Consider the following 22,918-nt stretch of genomic DNA (forward strand, 5'->3'; position numbering starts at 1 on the left):
AATCCGTCGGATCCACCCCGGAAAAAGGTGGCCGACGAGACTACCAGGCCCCCTGGTAGAACCAGCCAGCGACACGAACAGTGAGACCGACTTCAGGAACGGAATCGTAGCAGATAAGTACATACGTGGGGCCCGAATCACATCCAGAGGATGTAAAAGTGGCCACCTCCCTCCATTTCGGCCAAGGACATAAGGATGGAAGAACAATGTCCACACCAACGTGAAAAGCCGAAACCACCTTGGGGAGAAAAGACGGCTGCGCCGCAGCACCACCTCATCCTTATGGATGACCAAGCAGGGAGCCATGCAAGACAAGGCCTCCAGTTCAGACAAACACTGGTCTGATCAAGGTAATTGGTACCAGAAAAAAAATCACAGTGGAAATGCCCACGACGAGCCACGGCCACGTGACAACGCAGACCTTCCTGGGCTAGAACCCAGAGTCAAATGCCTGAAGGGCAGGTACTCTAGCACTTGAGCTAAACCTGCTCCCGTCTCGTGACAGTCAACAAAAAACCTCCCGAATGTCCACAAAGGGAGCATCCAGAAGAACCAAAAGGACTAAATAGAAGTCCCATGGGGGTAGTGGAGGGGCCATATGCCAGACCCCCAGAACAGACGTACGCACCAAGGAGTGCGACGCCAAGGCTCATTGAAAATAACAGCCAGAGCAGAAAACTGATTCCCAACTGTAGGTAAGGCGAGAGCCTGATCCACTCCCTGCTGTAAAAAACAGCAGAATCCTGGATACCACGTACGTACGTACGTACGTACGAGGGTGCCATTTCATCTCCTCACCAGAGATGCAGGCCCTCCACGTATGATGTAAATCCTACATGAGGTAGACTACCGTGCTGGCAGCACGGTCGAGACCACCGAGCCCAATAGGCCTCGGGCCTCCAGCCCCAGGCTCTCAACAGCCACGTCGCTAAGCCAGTGGCTGTAAAAACAGGGTGGAAGATCGGACCCTGTAACAGAAGATCAACCCCCAGGGGAAAATGCTAGGGGGCATCAGCCACCAGACGCACCAGGCCCGCGTACCAGGAGCGACGCGGCCAATCTGGGGCAATCCGGATTGATAAATACCCTCGGCTTCCACTCTGCGCAGCAGGCGAGGAAGAAGCTACCGAGGAGGGAAGGTGTAAAGCAGGCGATAGCGACCCCAAGGAGCCACCAACGCGCCTGACGCGTCAGCCCACGGGTCCCGTGACCTGGCCAAAAACATGGCACCTTCCGGTTGAGGCGGGACACTAGAAGGACCACGCCTGGAGTGCCCCACTTTCGGCACATATACTGAAAAACCCCTACGGGTGGAGAGACCACTCTCCGTGGTCAAGCACAGTCCGACTTAGGAGTCGGCTTGCCAATTCCGTACTCCCGGAATGTACACGGCCAATAGAGCCGGAACGGACCCTTCGGCCCACCCAAGTATGTGCGCGACCCTCGTCGCTGCAACAGAGCTCTGTGTGCCTCCCTGATGGTCGACGTACGCCACAGCGTTGACGGACAGGGTCCCGAATGGTCGGCCCTGTAGATCCAGGGACCACAAGGCAAGGCAAAGCTCGATTCAGAACAATGATTGGTAGGTGGGTCGCCACCTGAGTCCAGCACCCCAGGGCTGACTGGGTGCCCCAAAAACCCCTCCCACAACCGGAGAGGCTGGCATCCGTCGCGACCACTGTCCAGTGGCTTGGCCGAAACGACTTCCCGGCCCGAAGCACCGGAAAAAATCAGCCACCACACCAAGGACTAGATGACTCATCCGAACCTGGTATCCAGAGATGACGGAAGCTAGTCCCCACGTGACAACAGGTCCTCCTGTAGCACCCTGGCGTGGAATTGGGCATACGGAACCGCCTCGAAAGAGGCCACCGTCAGATCCAGAACCCTCAAGCAGAATCGCGGAGATGACCACCACTAGGTCGACAACTGCTGCCCAGCAGATTGCCGAGTCTTAAATTTTTCCGTTAGGAGAACAAAACTCCCGCCCCGGTGGAATCCAGGACTAGTCCCAGGAATTCCAGTCCCAGACGGGACCAACACTGACTTCTGGACAAAAACAGAAGCCAGCCAAACTTCCTGGAGAGTCTGACACGTGATAGACACGGCTCCACAAATGCAGAGTTCTCAGAAGCTCGTAGGAGAATGTCGTCCAGACACCCCACGATAAACCCCCGCTGACACAGCCGGGCCAGTATCGGGACGAGCACCCCGGTAAAAACCTGTGGTGTCGACACCAAGTCGAGCGGGAGGGCCACAAAAAGAAAAAGGTCCTCCCTGACCGCAAAGCCCAGAATCTCTGGTGCTTAGAGCATATGGGAACATGCAGGTATGCGTTCATGACATCCAAGGACGCCAGAAAAAAATTCCCATCCTGAAATTTTGTACTTTACAAAAAAACAAATGAGGGCCCTGAGGCCCAGGATTGGACGGACCCCGTCCACCATGGGGAATACCAACAGATTGGAGTATTACCCCTGAGACCGTTCCATCGAGGGAACTGGCACCATCACTCCACCGATCAGAAGATCCTGGACAGAACCAACCAGCGAACCGGAGGAAGCCAGAGGATGGAGGGAAAAAATCTGTTAGGCAGCCAAGAGAGAAAATCTATCTTGCACCGCGAGAAAACCTCGCAAAGCCAACGGTCGGAAAGAAGAGGCCTCAACCGAGCCGCAAAATCACAAAGCCAGCCCCCCACCCGACACGGGCGGGGGCAGACCTACATGCGGAAGCAATACCGTCCGCAGGCCCGTAAGGCACGTGGTGCCAGGCGCGTCACAGCCCCGCAGCGGGGGCCTTAGCACCCTGCAGAATACCCACCGTGCTGGGCGCACAAACCGCTCGGGAGAGGAGGCTCCTTGCCCTTCCTAGCAGAGGAAGCAGCGTGCTCTTACCACCCGTGGCATCCCTAGGGGTGCCAACCCGGGAGGCCCAAAAAGCCGCCCACCCCTAAAGGGGTGAGTCCACCAAGGACCCTTTGAGGATCGGTCCGAAGACCAGCATGTAAGCCACACGAGGCGGCGCAAACACCCCCACACAGGCGGAGGCCCTGGAAAGCAAGGGAAGCGCATCCAGGACCGACTCACAGACGAACTACAGACCCCGAATCAAACGTTCAGCTAGGTCCTTACAGGGCTCAGCAGGATCTTGTGCCCCCAGCTCCTGCAGCAGGAGCTACAGCCCTCTAGTCAGAGTCTGTGACACCAGAGACCGAGTCAAGACCGGTCTCAGCGGGGTACCCACAGGCAGGAGCCCCTTCCACGGGCAACGTGGCGGCTTTGCTCCATCCGGACACCGGAGGGTCCACAGGAGGAGAGACCCACCTACTTACAAAGGGGTCACAAAGCATTCAGGGACTGCAAAAAAAAATATATATATATATATATATATATATATATATATATATATATATATACACACTGCGGTGTAACATAAAAAGTCCAAATAAGGAACACAGTTGCAGTGCGCTGCGTTTTTGCGGAACCCAGAAGGGACCGGTACCACTGGTACCTCCGCCAAAACCACAAACCGTCTAGTTACTGAGCTATAAGCTCTAACCGCAGAAAATAAGAGCTCCAACAAATTCCTTGGTCGCGTGGGTTTTTATATACCGCATCCACTGACACCACAGAACCAGACGCAATAGCCGGGCATAGTCTAATGTCAGCGGCATCCCCCGAAGCAGGCTCAGGGAGGGGGCGCTTTTTTACCCCCCAACCAGGCACTAGCTGCTTCAGAAATAACACTCCCTCAACAGAAGTGGCAGGGGGAGGGGCATCAAGGGTTAACTCAGGCCTTAGTGGGGAGGATAGTACCTAGTACAGGCTCCAGGGCATCCCACCACCGAGTTACCCAAACTGCTAAGCAGAGAACCACCCACGGTCACCTCCCGGCTGTTCTAGCTCTATTCTGAGCATGAGGGCCCCCAGGGAACTCACCACCCCGCCTGGTGCATCGCGCTGAGAGGAGCCTGATGATGTGCTGAGAAGCCGGCTGCGCTGCTGACAGTCCCCACGGAGAGATTCGCGGTCTCTCCGAGCGCTAAAACGGACACACGAGGACAAACGAAAATTAAAAATGGCCGCCGTAATGCAAAAAAACTGCCAAGGACCACAAGAAAATGGCCGCCGAGATATACAAGGCGCGACTACGGCAAAATGGCTGCCGTGGCGCACTTTTCAAAAAAAAATTTTTTTTTTTTAAAACAGACAGCCAGCAGCCACAGCAGCATAGTAAAACAGCACACAAGTCCCGCAGAGAACACTACAGCCCCCTGCAGTGAACACACACAGCCCCAGCTAACACACAGGCCCCGGTGATAATAAAGAGACCCCAGAAAAAAAAACCCTCACAGCCGCTACCCAAAAGGGAAGGAAGGAGAGGAATAAGGGAGAGAGGAAAGCAGGGCGAACCCTCAGTCGACCTCCCCAGGGAAAATTCCAGCCAGACCACTTACCTGAGCAAGGGTCACTACTTACCTGTCCTGCGACTACCGGCTGGAGGTATCCCAGACAGAACCAACGTCCGCTAAACGGCATGGCTGTCGGCCAGACACACTGTGACAAGGCCATAAAGACCGGTCATATGTGTGCCCTAGAACCGAAGTTCCCCAGCCGCCCCTGGAGCAAAGGGGCCTGTCGTGGACGTCCCAAAGCTGAGCTGAGGGCCGGCACACGCTCGAAGGCCGAACCTGGGGGGACTACAAGGGCCGAGGACCCAGCCTGTCACCCAGTCGGCTGTTGATAGAAGAATCGCAGGATTCAAAAATGCAGGAACAAAATAATAAAAAGCGAGAAAAATCGCAAGAAAAATCCCAAGAAAATTGCAAGAAAAACTCCAGAGTCCAGGACTCCAGAGAGAGCCCGACTCTCCTGACGGTTAGGCAGAAACAAACTGAAGCTGCTAGAGCAGAGTGGGGGTTATGCCTGGGGGAGCCACGCCCCCTGGGAGGAGCGGCATGAAGGAAAGTTTTTAACACCTTAAGTGCTGTAGAATTCTGCCTAAATCTCCTGGTAGGAAGAAGCATAACCCTAAGGTCAATGAAGGCTGTGTCCGTCTATGAACGAAAGAGAAAACTGTGTGGTTGATTTACTAAAACTGCAGAATCTGGTGCAGCTGTGCATGGTAGCCAGTTTCTAACTTCAGCTTGTTAAAAAAAAAAAAAGGGAAGTCAATTGGTTTCTATGAAGAGCTGCACTAGATTTTGCACACTCCAGTTTCAGTAAGTTACCCCTTTGGGCTCTTTCACACATGCGGACAGTATGTCTGTATTTCATCCATCCGTTTTCGGATAAAATACAGACAGACATACATGTATCCCTATGGGATAGCGGGTGAACATCCACTGACACCCGATCTCATCGGTCCCCGCTATGGTCCGATTCTGCAGACGGAGGAAAATCCTATTTTTACATCCGTCTGAGGATCGGATTAACACGGACAGACGGTCCGTGTTCACCCGATTCCCCCATAGAGGAGAGCGGAGATCTGACAGGGCGGTCCCTGCACAGTGTGCGGGGACCGCCCTGTCATTTGCCGACTCAACGGGGATCAACGGAGCAATCCCCGCTGAGCAAGCGGATCTTTACGGAACGGATCCTCACGGATCCGTTAGTGTGAAAGAGCCCTTTATGTCGGTAAAGATCAGAGCAGTTTGAAATCAGAATCAATGGAGGCGAGCATAAATGCAACCACTAAACAGGTTTCCCTCGTGTGATATGGTCGAGGACATATTCAAAAAGGCACATCAAAGAGTAAACAAATATTTACCTTTACTACTGCTTTTTTCTTGTAATAGCGGTCACCCAACTTCTTTGTTACAATTTTTACAACAATTTCCTTAAAAATAAAGGACAAGGTTAAACCTTCATACATAGCATTACCAAATTACCCATTTCAAGTGTGAGACTTTACAGGACCACTATCATTCCGATATTTGTTTGCAGCTATTACATGTAATGACAGTATTCTGCATATTAATACTTTTTTCGCTCATGTATCTTTATACGTTTTCTCTTTTTTATCATGTTTTTATGCAGACCAAGCTGATCAGCAAAAGTAACAGTCACAGGGGTTGGAACAAAGTATTACACTACACGAGGGGAGCTTGGCACACATACCTTTCCATTCTCATAACTTAATCCTGAAAGAACTGCAACTGCTCAAACCCCGTCACTGTTAATACAAATTTAAAGAAAAGTAAAAAAATATACTGAATACCATCATTACACGTGTTGTCTGAATATAGTCATCAATATTTTGTGATAGCTGGCCTTTAAAGTGAACATGTGCTTTGCCCATGCAGTTCAATCCACTACTTCAACATTCTTGTCTGAAGGACTTCAGGGACCTGATGTATAAACCTAAATTTCTCTCTCAAATAAGACCAAAAAACACAAGTAGAAATGGAGGAGCGAGTCACATGTTGCCTATGCAGACAGCGTCTCTGCAAAGGGCTCCCTTGGTCCCATAGTTTCACCTCTCCAGTGCTCCATAGACGTTTCATCTGTCAAAGCTGGCAGTAAAAAAATAATACGGACATCTACAGCCAGGGTTAGGGGTCATTTGAATCCCTCAGGTCTTGTGACATTGCTTGGGCCAAGATTGGCTGCTAGACCCAAGCAATGTCAGAGGCGAGGAGGTCCCATGTTCTCTCATACCCAGAAGCAGCAGGTATTGTCACTGGCTGCGACAGAGGAAGGAGTAGCAGGGGAGCGCATGCAAGGCAAGTATAAGTGGGTTGGATGGGGTCTTTTGTAGAGACACTCTCACACTGACAGTATTTCCCTAATTGGAAACAATAGAATTCCTCAGCACCACATCCCCAAATGTAAGACTGTAAAAAACAAAAAGGAGGACTGAATGGAACTTTTTAGGTGCCAACAAAATCAACCATCAGATTAAAAAAAATTACACAAAAACCATCAATTAAAATCACAAGTTTTTATTACATAATCATATTAAAAGAGTCAGGGTAGAATCAGCTGGCGTGAGGAACACATGCATTTTTGGATGTTGATCAAGACAAGTGCTGATTATGTGTGTATGAGAAGACTGCTTCTTGTGCTTTGTTCTATCAAGATTTTCTATCAGTTTACGGGAATGATGGTCTATGCTTGCCCCTTGTGTTGCCTCCCACTGGTTTGTTTACCACCTTCCCCTCTGTATTCGATCCCTGGTTGTCCCCACCAGTGTATGAAACATTGCTCTTTTTGGGACATTTTTTGTTATTAGTTTTTCTTTCTGTAACCCCCGATTCCCTGAAAAAGCTCACACAGCGAAACGCATTGGGAATTAGCACCTTCCTTTGTTTCCTTGTTTTTTTTATCGGTTTGAACATGTTTTTGGTATTGACACGTTGCGTAATTTAGAAATCAAAAAGGAAGGTGCATGGGGTTACTGAACGGTTGGATCACGCTAGCACACTTGGTGATGTTTCTATTATGGGGATCTACCCCAACTCTTTTAGAGCCAGTTCACACAGGGGCGACTTAGCCGCCTGACAAGTCGCGACCGTTCTTTACAATGGAACCATTCTAATAGGAGCGACTCAAGTCACTCCGACTTAGAAAGGTTCCTGTACTACTTTGGGACGACTTGCATGGACTTCAATAAAAATAATTTTGCAAGTCACCTCTGAAGTCGTGCTGCCCCTGTGTGAACCAGCTCTTAGTATGATTATGTAATAAACACGGACCTACAAATTCCTATTTTTTCCCTAAAAAAATTATAATTAACTATTTTTAAACATTCTACAGAACCAGGGAACCTGTTGACGTGATTGTTTTCTCCATTAAACTTTGGTACATTTATTTTTAATTGAACATCTATTGTTGAATTTGCCTCTTTACATTTTACTCACAGGTTGCAACCAAAAGTCCATTCTTTCCGTCTTCTTTTTCTGCTCTTCCATCTATAAAAAACAAAAAGAAAAAAAAAAAAAAAAAAATTGTAAATAACTTATAAGGCAAAAAAAAAAAAAAAAAAGACAAGCCCACCCAGTTCAACCTATAATGCAGTGTTATGATGTATTGTAAAATATACTGATCAAGTCAGGAGCTAGAAACAAATGGCCAGTTAAAAAAAAAAAATATATAGATTTGGCTGCAACATCCACCTTCAGTCCAGAGATTTGATGCAGTTTGTTTTTTCTGGCATTGGGTGTTCTTAGTCCGATAGCCTGCATCATTCAACTTGCATCCTCTGAGCCCAGGTTGTCCTGAACATGCCCTAGCCTGCGACTAAACAGTGACAAGTGAATAAGAACAATGATGAGCTCATCTCTCTGTCACTCTGCTTTCTCCTTCTATTAATATGCTTCCTATCAGCACATGAACCGATTGGAACCTTGTGCTGCTCCTCCGTCTCACTAGTCAGACATTCTGTACAGGCAACTTACTCCGTTTGCTTTTAAAGGATAGGTTTACCTTTTATAAGCTTGTAGGGGGAGTTTTCATTCTGCTCTGACTGTCCTATAATGCTGAGAAATTTGAATATGGTGCAAAAGTTCATTTATTTCACTAATGCAACTTAACCGCTTAACGGCCGCAGCATGTACATATACGTCGGCAAAATGGCACGGGCAGGCAGAACGACGTGCCCGCACGTCACTGCCGTTCCGTGGGTCGGGAGTCTGATCGGGAGCCCCTCCCCCCCCCCCCCCGGTACATGCGGCGGTCGGTAAGCCTCAGGGAGCGATCCGGGATGAGGGCGCGGCTACTCGTTTCTAGCCGCCCCCTCGCAATCGCTCCCCGGAGCTGAAGAACGGGGAGAGCCGTATGTAAACACGGCTTCCCTGTGCTTCACTGTGGCGGCTGCATCGATCGTGTGATCCCTTTTATAGGGAGACACGATCGATGACGTCAGACCTACAGCCACACCCCCCTACAGTTTTAAACACACACTAGGAGAAACATAACTCCTTCAGCGCCCCCTGTGGTTAACTCCCAAACTGCAACTGTCATTTTCACAATAAACAATGCAATTTAAATGCATTTTTTGCTGTGAAAATGACAATGGTCCCAAAAATGTGTCAAAATTGTCCGAAGTGTTGGCCATAATGTCGCAGTCACAAAAAAACAAAAAAAAAAAAAAAAAAAAAAAAAAAAAAAATCGCTGATCGCCACCATTAGTAGTAAAAAAAAAAAATATATATAATAAAACTGCAATAAAACTATCCCCTATTTTGTAAACGCTATAAATTTTGCGCAAACCAATCAATAAACGCTTATTGCGATTTTTTTTTTACCAAAAATAGGTAGAATACGTATCGGCCTAAACTGAGGGAAAAAAATTTTTATATATGTTTTTGGGGGATATTTATTATAGCAAAAAGTAAAAAATATTGAATTTTTTTCAAAATTGTCGATCTATTTTTGTTTATAGCGCAAAAAATAAAAACCGCAGAGGTGATCAAATACCACCAAAAGAAAGCTCTATTTGTGGGGGAAAAAAAAGGACGTCAATTTTGTTTGGGAGCCACGTCGCACGACCACGCAATTGTCTGTTAAAGCGACGCAGTGCCGAATCGCAAAACCTGGCCTGGGGATTTAGCTGCCTAAAGGTCCGGGGCTTAAGTGGTTAAAAGGTGAAACTAATATGAGAGAGACTCACTACATGCAAAGCAAGATAGTTCAAGCCGTGATTTTTCATAATTGTGACGATTATGGCTTACAACTCATGAAAACACCAAATCCACAATCTCAGAAGCTTTAACCAGACACTGATAGAAGTCACTGCTATATATTGAATTTACTAAAACTATTGCATTTCCATGTTCTGTGTACTGTGGGAGACCAGATATAGTGAATGCAGGGTCCTGGGTTTAGTAATACTTTAACCACTTAAGCCCCGGACCAATATGCTGCCTAAAGACTAGAGGTCGACCGATATGGGTTTTTCTATGGCCGATGCCGATGTTTAGAAATCAGGGCGGCCGATATATAATGCCGATTTTTGCGGCCGATATTTTGGGCCGATTTTTTTATTTTTTGCTAGGCGCGGGTGGTGCTGCGTTGTGGGGAGGGATGGGTGGTGCTGCGTTGTGGGGAGGGATGGGTGGTGCTGCGTTGTGGAGAGGGATGGGTGGTGCTGCGTTGTGGAGAGGGATGGGTGGTGCTGCGTTGTGCGGAGGGATGGGTGGTGCTGCGTTGTGCGGAGGGATGGGTGGTGCTGCGTTGTGCGGAGGGATGGGTGGTGCTGCGTTGTGCGGAGGGATGGGTGGTGCTGCGTTGTGCGGAGGGATGGGTGGTGCTGCGTTGTGCGGAGGGATGGGTGGTGCTGCGTTGTGCGGAGGGATGGGTGGTGCTGCGTTGTGCGGAGGGATGGGTGGTGCTGCGTTGTGCGGAGGGATGGGTGGTGCTGCGTTGTGCGGAGGGATGGGTGGTGCTGCGTTGTGCGGAGGGATGGGTGGTGCTGCGTTGTGCGGCGGGATGGGTGGTGCTGCGTTGTGCGGAGGGATGGGTGGTGCTGCGTTGTGCGGAGGGATGGGTGGTGCTGCGTTGTGCGGAGGGATGGGTGGTGCTGCGTTGTGGGGAGGGATGGGTGGTGCTGCGTTGTGGGGAGGGATGGGTGGTGCTGCGTTGTGGTGGGGGATGGGTGGTGCTGCGTTGTGGTGGGGGATGGGTGGTGCTGCGTTGTGCAGAGGGATGGGTGGTGCTGCGTTGTGCAGAGGGATGGGTGGTGCTGCGTTGTGCAGAGGGATGGGTGGTGCTGCGTTGTGCAGAGGGATGGGTGGTGCTGCGTTGTGCAGGGGGGTGGGTGGTGCTGCGTTGTGGGGGGGGGGGGGGGGTGGGTGGTGCTGCGTTGTGGGGGGGGGGGGGGGGTGGGTGGTGCTGCGTTGTGGGGGGGGGGGTGCTGCGTTGTGGGGGGGGGGGTGGTGCTGCGTTGTGGGGGGGGGGTGGTGCTGCGTTGTGGAGAGGGATGGGTGGTGCTGCGTTGTGCAGAGGGATGGGTGGTGCTGCGTTGTGGGGGGGGGGGTGGTGCTGCGTTGTGGGGGGGGGGGGGGTGCTGCGTTGTGGGAGGGGGGTGGTGCTGCGTTGTGGGAGGGGGGTGGTGCTGCGTTGTGGGAGGGGGGTGGTGCTGCGTTGTGGTGGGGGATGGGTGGTGCTGCGTTGTGGTGGGGGATGGGTGGTGCTGCGTTGTGGTGGGGGATGGGTGGTGCTGCGTTGTGGTGGGGGATGGGTGGTGCTGCGTTGTGGTGGGGGATGGGTGGTGCTGCGTTGTGGTGGGGGATGGGTGGTGCTGCGTTGTGCAGAGGGATGGGTGGTGCTGCGTTGTGCAGAGGGATGGGTGGTGCTGCGTTGTGCAGAGGGATGGGTGGTGCTGCGTTGTGCAGAGGGATGGGTGGTGCTGCGTTGTGCAGAGGGATGGGTGGTGCTGCGTTGTGGGGGGGGGGGGGTGGGTGGTGCTGCGTTGTGGGGGGGGGGGGTGCTGCGTTGTGGGGGGGTGGTGCTGCGTTGTGGGGGGGGGTGGTGCTGCGTTGTGGAGAGGGATGGGTGGTGCTGCGTTGTGCAGAGGGATGGGTGGTGCTGCGTTGTGGGGGGGGGGGGGTGCTGCGTTGTGCAGAGGGATGGGTGGTGCTGCGTTGTGCAGAGGGATGGGTGGTGCTGCGTTGTGCAGAGGGATGGGTGGTGCTGCGTTGTGCAGAGGGATGGGTGGTGCTGCGTTGTGCAGAGGGATGGGTGGTGCTGCGTTGTGCAGAGGGATGGGTGGTGCTGCGTTGTGCAGAGGGATGGGTGGTGCTGCGTTGTGCAGAGGGATGGGTGGTGCTGCGTTGTGCAGAGGGATGGGGTGGTGCTGCGTTGTGCAGAGGGATGGGTGGTGCTGCGTTGTGCAGAGGGATGGGTGGTGCTGCGTTGTGCAGAGGGATGGGTGGTGCTGCGTTGTGCAGAGGGATGGGTGGTGCTGCGTTGTGCAGAGGGATGGGTGGTGCTGCGTTGTGCAGAGGGATGGGTGGTGCTGCGTTGTGCAGAGGGATGGGTGGTGCTGCGTTGTGCAGAGGGATGGGTGGTGCTGCGTTGTGCAGAGGGATGGGTGGTGCTGCGTTGTGGAGAGGGATGGGTGGTGCTGCATTGTGGAGAGGGATGGGTGGTGCTGCGTTGTGGAGAGGGATGGGTGGTGCTGCGTTGTGGAGAGGGATGGGTGGTGCTGCGTTGTGGAGAGGGATGGGTGGTGCTGCGTTGTGGTGGGGGGATGGGTGGTGCTGCGTTGTGGAGAGGGATGGGTGGTGCTGCGTTGTGGTGGGGGGATGGGTGGTGCTGCGTTGTGGGGGGGGATGGGTGGTGCTGCGTTGTGGGGGGGGATGGGTGGTGCTGCGTTGTGGGGGGGGATGGGTGGTGCTGCGTTGTGCAGAGGGATGGGTGGTGCTGCGTTGTGCAGAGGGATGGGTGGTGCTGCGTTGTGCAGAGGGATGGGTGGTGCTGCGTTGTGCAGAGGGATGGGTGGTGCTGCGTTGTGCAGAGGGATGGGTGGTGCTGCGTTGTGCAGAGGGATGGGTGGTGCTGCGTTGTGCAGAGGGATGGGTGGTGCTGCGTTGTGCAGAGGGATGGGTGGTGCTGCGTTGTGCAGAGGGATGGGTGGTGCTGCGTTGTGGGGGGGGGGGATGGGTGGTGCTGAGTTGTGGTGGGGGGATGGGTGGTGCTGCGTTGTGGGGGGGGGGGGATGGGTGGTGCTGCGTTGTGCAGAGGGATGGGTGGTGCTGCGTTGTGCAGAGGGATGGCAGAGGGATGGGTGGTGCTGCGTTGTGCAGAGGGATGGGTGGTGCTGCGTTGTGCAGAGGGATGGGTGGTGCTGCGTTGTGGTGGGGGGGGGGTGGTGCTGCGTTGTGGTGGGGGGGGGTGGTGCTGCGTTGTGGGGGGGGGGGGTGGTGCTGCGTTGTGGAGGGGGATGGGTGGTGCTGCGTTGTGCAGGGGGATGGGTGGTGCTGCGTTGTGCAGGGGGATGGGTGGTGCTGCGTTGTGCAGGGGGATGGGTGGTGCTGCGTTGTGCAGGGGGATGGGTGGTGCTGCGTTGTGCAGGGGGATGGGTGGTGCTGCGTTGTGCAGGGGGATGGGTGGTGCTGCGTTGTGCAGGGGGATGGGTGGTGCTGCGTTGTGCAGGGGGATGGGTGGTGCTGCGTTGTGCAGGGGGATGGGTGGTGCTGCGTTGTGCAGGGGGATGGGTGGTGCTGCGTTGTGCAGGGGGATGGGTGGTGCTGCGTTGTGCAGGGGGATGGGTGGTGCTGCGTTGTGCAGGGGGGTGGGTGGTGCTGCGTTGTGCAGGGGGATGGGTGGTGCTGCGTTGTGCAGGGGGATGGGTGGTGCTGCGTTGTGCAGAGGGATGGGTGGTGCTGCGTTGTGCAGAGGGATGGGTGGTGCTGCGTTGTGCAGAGGGATGGGTGGTGCTGCGTTGTGCAGAGGGATGGGTGGTGCTGCGTTGTGCAGAGGGATGGGTGGTGCTGCGTTGTGCAGAGGGATGGGTGGTGCTGCGTTGTGCAGAGGGATGGGTGGTGCTGCGTTGTGCAGAGGGATGGGTGGTGCTGCGTTGTGCAGAGGGATGGGTGGTGCTGCGTTGTGGTGGGGGGGATGGGTGGTGCTGCGTTGTGGTGGGGGGGGGGGGGGTGCTAAAACTTTACTAAAACTATTGCATTTCCATGTTCTGTGTACTGTGGGAGACCAGATATAGTGAATGCAGGGTCCTGGGTTTAGTAATACTTTAACCACTTAAGCCCCAGACCAATATGCTGCCTAAAGACTAGAGGTCGGCCGATATGGGTTTTTCTATGGCCGATGCCGATGTTTAGAAATCAGGGCGGCCGATGGCCGATATATAATGCCGATTTTTGCGGCCGATATTTTGGGCCGATATTTTGGGCCGATATTTTTATTTTTTGCTAGGCGCGGGTGGTGCTGCGTTGTGGGGAGGGATGGGTGGTGCTGCGTTGTGGGGAGGGATGGGTGGTGCCGCGTTGTGGGGAGGGATGGGTGGTGCCGCGTTGTGGGGAGGGATGGGTGGTGCCGCGTTGTGGGGAGGGATGGGTGGTGCCGCGTTGTGGGGAGGGATGGGTGGTGCTGCGTTGTGGAGAGGGATGGGTGGTGCTGCGTTGTGGAGAGGGATGGGTGGTGCTGCGTTGTGCAGAGGGATGGGTGGTGCTGCGTTGTGCAGAGGGATGGGTGGTGCTGCGTTGTGGTGGGGGATGGGTGGTGCTGCGTTGTGGGGGGGGGGGATGGGTGGTGCTGCGTTGTGGGGGGGGGGGATGGGTGGTGCTGCGTTGTGGGGGGGGGGGATGGGTGGTGCTGCGTTGTGGGGGGGGGATGGGTGGTGCTGCATTGTGGGGGGGGGGGGGGGGGGGTGCTGCATTGTGGTGGGGGATGGGATGGGTGGTGCTGCGTTGTGGCAATGAAGATGATTGATTTGCAATGCATTATGAAAATGAATGAGGTTGAGAGTTACATTGTGAAGAGGATCTCCACAATGTAACTCTGATATACACCCAGAGTCATCCTCATCCATTTTCTCAATGCCAGCCTCAGCCAGATTTCACTTTAAAAAGACATACAATTAAGTCTGCAGGTATCTATCTGCATGCACCTGATAGGCTAGGTTCATGCAGATGAGATGACCAGCAAATCATTGAACAAGTGTAATAGAAGCAGCCAGCAGGCTCCCCCTCAGCAGGAAAGGAAGACAGAGCTAGTGCTGTCCACGATCTCCTGCTGGGGGGAGTTACCATGTCAGGTGGAAGCTGATTTTTTCTCTATTACAGGATGCCGAGGGAGGGGGCGGGGCGGTACGATGAATGCCAGTGAAATCTCTCCTTAGCTTCTCTATAGTGGCCGTGCGGGTGTATGAATCAAGAATACATTGCTTCAAGAGCACTGATCAGTGCTGCAAGTCAGGTGGCAGATACTTGTAAAGGGCCAATGATTGTTTCTCTGCCACCTGACTTGCAGTACTGATCAGTGCTCTTGAAGCAATGTATTTTTGATTCATTCACCCGCACGGCCACTATAGAGAAGCTAGGGAGAGATTTCACTGGCATTCATCGTACCGCCCCGCCCCCTCCCTCGGCGTGCTGTATTAGAGAAACAATTATTGGCACTTTACAAGTATCTAATACAGCGAGCGGGAGGGAGGGGCGGGGCGTTACGATGAATGCCAGTGAAATCTCTCCTTAGCTTGTGATTGTTTATGCAATACAGCGCGCCAAGGGAGGGGGCGGGGCGCTACGATGCAAGGCCAGTAAAATCTTTCCTTTACTTCAATAGTGGGCGTGCGGATGGAGGATTCAGGGACACACGCTGCTAGAGCACTTGTCTTCAAAAAGACTGTGTGGAACCTCACTGCAAAGTATGTTCCCATGGGCAATAAGTTTAAAAGGCTAAAAATAAAACCTATGTGGCTCACGGTCAAAGTTAAAAAAGCTATAAACAATAAGAAAGTAGCTTTTAAAAAATATAAAAATGAAGGAACACTAGTGTTGTTTAAATGTTACAAAGAATATAACAGGATATGCAAAAAGGAAATCAAGGATGCAAAAATTCAAAACGAACGACAGATTGCAAAAGATAGTAGGACAAACCCCAAAAAATTCTTTAAATATATTAATAGTAAAAAGGTGAAGTCTGAGCATGTAGGCCCCTTACAAAATAATCTAGAGTGGGTGACTGGGGACAAAGAGAAGGCAAATTTATTAAATGTTTTCTTCAGCTCTGTGTATACAATGGAGCATGGGGGAGCTCATGTCCAAAATGGGGGTGGGAGTGACACAGCCCCAAATCCACAATGGCTCAAAAGTGATATGGTCCAGAAATATTTAGACAGAATAAAGGTGGATAAAGCACCTGGACCTGATGGCATCCATCCACGGATCCTAGGTGAGTTGAGCTCTGTCATTTCAAAGCCACTGTATCTAATATTTAGGGACTCATTAAAGACAGGAATAGTACCACTGGATTGGCGCAGGGCCAATGTGGTGCCCATATTTAAAAAGGGAACAAAGTCTTTACCAAGTAACTATAGACCTGTTAGTTTAACTTCTATAGTTGGGAAGATACTGGAACGTTTAATAAAAGACCACATGGATGAGTTCTTGCTGGAAAAAAACTATTTAAGCAGCAGTCAACATGGATTCATGAAAGACAGAAGTTGTCAGACAAACCTGATTTCCTTTTATGAAGAGGTAAGTAAAACCCTGGACAGAGGCGTGGCTGTGGACGTGATATATTTGGATTTTGCAAAAGCGTTCGATACAGTTCCGCACACACAGCTCATGTGTAAGGTAAGGTCTACAGGATTGGATATATCAGTTTGTAAATGGATAGAAAACTGGCTGAAAGACAGAATTCAGAGAGTCGTGGTTAATGAGTCTTACTCTGAATGGTCCAAGGTTATCAGTGGTGTACCCCAAGGTTCAGTGCTGGGACCCTTACTTTTCAATATATTTATAAATGATATTGGGTCTGAGATCAAAAGTAACATTTCTGTCTTTGCAGATGACACCAAGCTATGCAGTGGAATAACGTCCTTACAGGATGTCTCCAATTTACAAGCCGACCTCAATGCTCTGTCTGATTGGGCGACTAAGTGGCAGATGAGGTTTAATGTAGATAAATGTAAAGTTATGCACTTGGGGGCTAAGAATATGCATGCATCATACATACTAGGGGGAGTACAACTGGGGGGGTCTGTAGTGGAGAAAGATCTGGGGGTTTTAGTTGATCATAAGCTCAATAATGGCATGCAATGCCAAGCTGCGGTTTCCAAAGCGAGCAAAGTCCTTTCTTGTATTAAGAGAGGTATGGACTCCAGAGACAGAGATATAATTTTGCCCCTGTACAAATCATTAGTAAGACCTCATCTGGAATATGCAGTTCAGTTTTGGGCACCAGTTCTCAAAAAGGATATAGGAGAACTGGAGAAAGTGCAGAGAAGAGCAACCAAATTGATAAGAGGCATGGAGGAGCTCAGCTATGAGGAAAGATTAGAGGAACTAGATTTATTCACTCTTGAGAAGAGGAGAATAAGGGGGGATATGATCAACATGTACAAATATATAAGAGGTCCATACAGTGAACTTGGTGTTGAGTTATTCACTTTACGGTCATCACTGAGGACAAGGGGGCACTCTTTACGTCTAGAGGAAAAGAGATTTCACCTCCAAATACGGAAAGGTTTTTTCACAGTAAGAGCTGTGAAAATGTGGAACAGACTCCCTCCAGAGGTGGTTCTGGCCAGATCAGTAGATTGCTTTAAGAAAGGTCTGGATTCTTTCCTAAATGTACAGAATATAACTGAGTACTAAGATTTGTAGGTAAAGTTGATCCAGGGTAAATCCGATTGCCTCTCGGGGGATCAGGAAGGAATTTTTTCCCCTGCTGTAGCAAATTGGATCATGCTCCGCTGGGGTTTTTTGCCTTCCTCTGGATCAACTGTGGGTATGAAGTTGGGTGTATAGGATTTTACTGTGTTTTTTTATTTTGTTTTTTGTGGTTGAACTGGATGGACTTGTGTCTTTTTTCAACCTGACTAACTATGTAGTACTGGCATGCCGTTTATTGTAATAGCCGCGAATGCCGCCAATCGGCCGATTTTTTCACAATAAATCGGCCGATGCCGATTTCATAAAAACGGCCAAATATCGGCCGACCGATATATCGGTCGACCTCTACTAAAGACCCAAGGTGTTTACAGTTCGGGACTGCGTCGCTTTAACAGACAATTGCGCGGTCGTGCGACGTGGCTCCCAAACAAAATTGGCGTCCTTTTTTCCCCACAAATAGAGCTTTCTTTTGGTGGTATTTGATCACATCTGCGGTTTTTAGTTTTTGCGCTATAAACAAAAATAAAGCGACAATTTTAAAAAAATGCAATATTTTTTACTTTTTGCTATAATAAATATCCCCCAAAAACATATAATTTTTTTTTCTCAGTTTAGGCCGATACGTATTCTTCTACCTATTTTTGGTAAAAAAAAAAAAAAAAAAAAAAAAAATCGCAATAATCGTTTATCGGTTGGTTTGCGCAAAATTTATAGCGTTTACAAAATAGGGGATAGTTTTATTGCATTTTTATTTTTTTTTATTACTAATGGCGGCGATCAGCGATTTTTTTCGTGACTGCGACATTATGGCGGACACTTCGGACAATTTTTACACATTTTTGGGACCATTGTCATTTTCACAGCAAAAAATGCATTTAAATTGCGTTCTTTATTGTGAAAATTACAGTTGCAGTTTGGGAGTTAAACACAGGGGGCGCTGTAACATTTAGGGTTCACCTAGTGTGTGTTTACAACTGTAGGGGGGTGTGGCTGTAGGACTGACATCGATCAAGTCTCCCTATAAAAGGGATCACTCGATCGATACGCCGCCACAGTGAAGCACGGGGAAGCAGTGTTTACATACGGCTCTCCCCGTTCTTCAGCTCCGGGGAGCGATCGCGACGGGGCGGCTATAAACTATTAGCCGCGCCGTCGTCCCGGATCGCTCCCCGAGGGAACCCGACCGCCGCATGTACCGGGGGGGGGTCCAGATCGGACCCCCGACCCACGTCAAGCAGAGCACGTACAGGTACGTAAATGTGCCTGTCCGTGCCATTCTGCTGACGTATATGTACATGAGGAGGTCGGCAAGTGGTTAAATAAATGTATTGGCAAGTTTCTTTATGTGCAATGTTCTTCTAAAAAAAATAAAGAAAAGAAAAGCAGCACATCTATCCTACACAGAACAAATTTATCCGATAGTCAATTAGAAACGTTTACAGACTAACATGACTGAACAATTCCCACCTCCATTATTTCATCAAGGGCAGATCTCTTTTTCTTCTCTTTGGCTTGAGCCTGAACTGGGTCTTTTCTCTTGACTGCTCCAGATGACGTAGCAGATTTCAGCACATTAGATGACAGAGAACTAGATGGAGAAGATAAATTGAAATAACTGCCATTTATACGCAGGCACATATATTTTCACACACACACACACACACACACACACACACACACACACACACACACACACACACACTTTCAGCTGGGAACCTATGTCATCAAATATATATACACACACACACACACACACACACACACACACACACACACACACACACACACACACACACGTGACTAAAATCTATGCAGCCATGCCCCATATTGTACATTCATTTTAAACTGCAAAATGAACACAAACGCTTTAGCTTAAAGAGGACCTAAACTCTGTCACACAAAGTTCGTGAGCTTTAAAAATAAGGTCTCGCTGACCCCCAGAACTGCAGACACTGTGGAGTAATTCATCCTCAAAATGTACAGTTGACTCTGTGCACAATTCCATGAGCTCCTGTTGTGTGGTTACTTCATTTTATAAAATAAAAATAAAAATAAAAAGACTGGAAGGATGCCAAGTCACTTCTGGGACAGGTACCTGAGCTTTTGAAAGCCTACACTTCCTGCATTATCTATGAATGGAAAAAATGGACCTCACCTGGATTTTGAAGCTGTGGCTCCTGATGTGCTTGCAGCTTTCCCAAGATTAAATGCAACTTAAAGAAGAGGAAAAAAAAAAATTCCAAGTTCAGTTTCAAAACAGTTAAAAAAATAAAAATAAAAATTCTTGTCTCGCAACAAGAACCGTAAGACTCTATTCCATGCTATGAAGTGTATTAGTAAAGAAGAATGAGTAAAACCCCCAGCATCCACCGTTTACAATAAAACATAACCTGGGGAGATTTTCCCTATCCTGGTGATCAAAAGGAAGGGAAATTTCCCAAACAAAAGACACATTTGGAAGGGTAGGGTGGATATAAGCATGGCAGGTGCTTACCATACATTTTTGGCAAGGAGGAAACGCATCAAATTGATGACCAATAGGAATGTAGGGGGTACTGTGTTACACTAACCTTGGACAATGCAAAGCATTTGAAGCAACAAATGTGACTAAATCCCTCCTCTAAGTAGTAGCCCTAACAGGTTGGTCTTTCAAAATTTCACAACATGCAATATTTATACATCTCCTGTTCTATGGATGCAGATTACATTGCCTTTGCAAAGTTAAAGTATACATAGTCAGGTTGAAAAAAATACACACAAGTCCATCTAGTTCAACCAAAAGGTAGTTCTAAAGGCTGAAGATTTTTTACCTAAACGCATTCTCTGCAATAAGTTAAAAAAAACCTGTGTGCAGCTCCCCCTGAGCCCCCACTTAAACTTACCTGAACCCGATCTAGCGCTATGCATGAGAGCAGCAGCTCTCTACCTCTTCAGAGGCTCGTACAGCAGCTGGAACCATTTGCTCCCACTGCTGTCAGTCACAAACAATGATGGTGCGGGACTGAGCCATGCTCTGTGTGTCTATGTGTACACAGAGCCGGTGTTCTAATGATATGGTTCCTCTATCGCAGGGATATGCAATTAGCGGACCTCCAGCTGTTGCAGAACTACAAGTCCCATGAGGCATAGCAAGACTCTGACAGCCACAAGCATGACACCCAGAGGCATGATGGGACTTGTAGTTTTACAACAGCTGGAGGTCCGCTAATTGCATATCCCTGCTCTATCGGATAGGGTCAGGCCTGGACTGGCAGGTACAGTGCTGCGCAGTCGAAGGCCACGAAAATCTCAGAGCCTGAACAGCTGTTCGTCAGCTGTAGATGGCGCACGAGTAATGAAAACAGCGCTCGCTCCCAATGCTCGGGGCTGGTTACAAACGCCACTCTCCGCTCGCTCTATACAATACAGCAAGGGGCGGATGCTTTTCCCAAAGGAATGGCCAGTGCTTTATGATGCTTTTCTCAAAGGGGCGGATGCTTTGCTCAAATGCTCGCATGTATGGTTATACATTCAACACAAGACACTGCTCAATATGACATCCGCACCTTTTAGAAAAGCACTGCCCATCATAAAGCATTGGCCAGCATGCGGCCTCTTATAACCATATCTGCCCCTTGCTGTATAGAGCGAGCGCAGAGCGGCCTGTATAACCAGCCCCAAGCATTGGGAGCGAGCGCCGTGTTCATTGCGCATGCTCAATTTACAGCTGACGAACAGCTGTTCAGGCTCAGGGATTTCCGTGGCCTCCGATTGCGGCGCCTGTGCAGTAGAGGCCGGACCCTATCCGATAGGGGAACCATTTCGACAAAACACTGGCTCTGGAGCGATCCCATATGAGTGTTCCCATAGCAAATGGCTTGCTATGGTGAGCAAAAGGGGAGAAGTGCCGACGGGGGACCTGAGAAGAGGAGGATTGTGGCTATTTTATGCAAAACCATTGCACAGAGCAGGCAAGTATGACAGGCAAATAAATGTAAATCATGAGTTTACAAATCATGAAACAGGACCTGTCAGGCGTAATAGAGGAACGGTGTTGAAAAACACTATACTACCATGCTAATTGGTTTCAGATTCAACAGAATTCAGGCAGTGAGAGCAGGTTTTCGAAAGACATGGACACATTTGGTGAATCACCCATGACCAAAATACCAATCGAGTCTACCAAGACAGCAGGAATAAACATCAGGAGAAAGTACTCTTCTATCAAATCCTGCAAACAAGGCAGTGTCTGAAAATAAATGGCTGCTGTCTAAATGCATTTGACCTTTTTTTTACCCCGGTCTAGTCTCAGGGACAAATATAGAGGATCAACAGTCTCTGGTGAAGCCTCACCTAAAGATCTTGAAACCTACTCTTCTTTCAAATCTGTCCATGAATATACACACACACACACACACACACACACACTACTGGAAGCTGTGGGGAGCAGTACTTTAAGTATACATAAACCCTATTCAAGAAATTTGAGCTGGGCACATATAGCTGCAGTGTTTCCTTATGTCTCTTCAAAGCAGTAAGTTACTTTCTTCTGCTCAGTTCTTCTGTTATCAGCCTGATAACTTCTGACAAGTTCTCTGAGGTTGCCTGAAGTTTGTGTCAGGGAGGTTGCTATAAATTGATTATAGGGACTGCTAAATTATTCACAGGCAAGCCCTGCTTGTGTGAGGAGGGGATGTGTGCCTTTCCTCCAATCAGCTGTCGCACAGGGTCTAGCAAAACTCACCTTATACAGGGGAACCAGGAAGAGAAAATTCTAACATGATTTGCACATTCTAAACAGTATATAAAGCTGAAGACTGCAGATATACGTGTAAACTTATGTAGGGAGATTTGTTTCTTTCATCTCTCTGTATCATCTGATGCTGCTCATTTCACTGGGTGAATGTGAGGGTTTACATCCACTTTAAAGGAAATCAGTCAGGGCTTGACAAATTTGCTTTGAATCTAGAACTCAGCTAAAAAAGTTAGGAGGCATTTATTTTTTTGGGCTAGCAAGGCTTTGGTTTTTGGTGATGAAAGTGTAAGATCTTGAATTTGCACATGGAGGGGACTGGAACCTGGCATGCTGCTGGGTGGAACAGCCTTCTCAATGGGTGGGTTTGGGGGAATGCACAATCTTTTGGGGCTATGGGAGTGTGGGGGATTTGACACATGGGGTGGTTGGGGTTTTTGGTGTGTGGCATGCTGTATGAGGCTGGACTCTGCCAACCTCCCTGCTTGTCTCCAGCGCCGCACGCGGGGATTGCTGGGGAGTAGGTGGAGCGCGATGCGCACAAATTGGCTGGTGCCAAAGGAAGAGTGAGCCTTTCCGTGTGACAGCGACGGATCTGCTAGGGGAGGGGGCAGAGAGCATGTGGCGGTGCCGTTGTGTGAGGAAGAAAGGAGGAGCGTTGGCTCTGCTGTGGGGAAGCAGCAGAGCTAGAGTTTTATTTTTGTTTGTTTTTTGATTTGTTGGAACAGAGTCAGCTGCCAGGGGCTGGAAGTAAAGGCAGGTGCCTGGGCATTGGTCACTGTGGCAACCTGGTGCCTGGGACTTGCCAAGCCCTGAAACCTGTCATATGAGAAACATATAACCTGCCAGGGATGTCCACTTTGGAAAACGCTAGCTGCCCATTT

At 49.9% G+C, this 22,918-nt stretch overlaps 1 protein-coding gene across 1 annotated transcript in view; it reads right to left on the reverse strand.

The window, feature by feature from the left end:
* The window catches only part of KIN (Kin17 DNA and RNA binding protein), a 56,568-nt gene that overhangs the window by 16,997 nt on the left and 16,653 nt on the right, over nt 1–22,918 (reverse strand). Inside the window, exons 7-10 of the mRNA XM_040343348.1 lie at nt 19,458–19,515; nt 18,770–18,890; nt 7,865–7,915; nt 5,773–5,841 (exon numbers count right to left, since the gene is read on the reverse strand). Of these exons, the coding sequence (XP_040199282.1) occupies nt 5,773–5,841; nt 7,865–7,915; nt 18,770–18,890; nt 19,458–19,515 (299 nt within the window). The remainder of the gene's footprint in view (nt 1–5,772; nt 5,842–7,864; nt 7,916–18,769; nt 18,891–19,457; nt 19,516–22,918) is intronic.

This window comes from Rana temporaria, chromosome 3 (assembly GCF_905171775.1).
Source record: "Rana temporaria chromosome 3, aRanTem1.1, whole genome shotgun sequence".
NCBI classification, from domain to species: domain Eukaryota; kingdom Metazoa; phylum Chordata; class Amphibia; order Anura; family Ranidae; genus Rana; species Rana temporaria.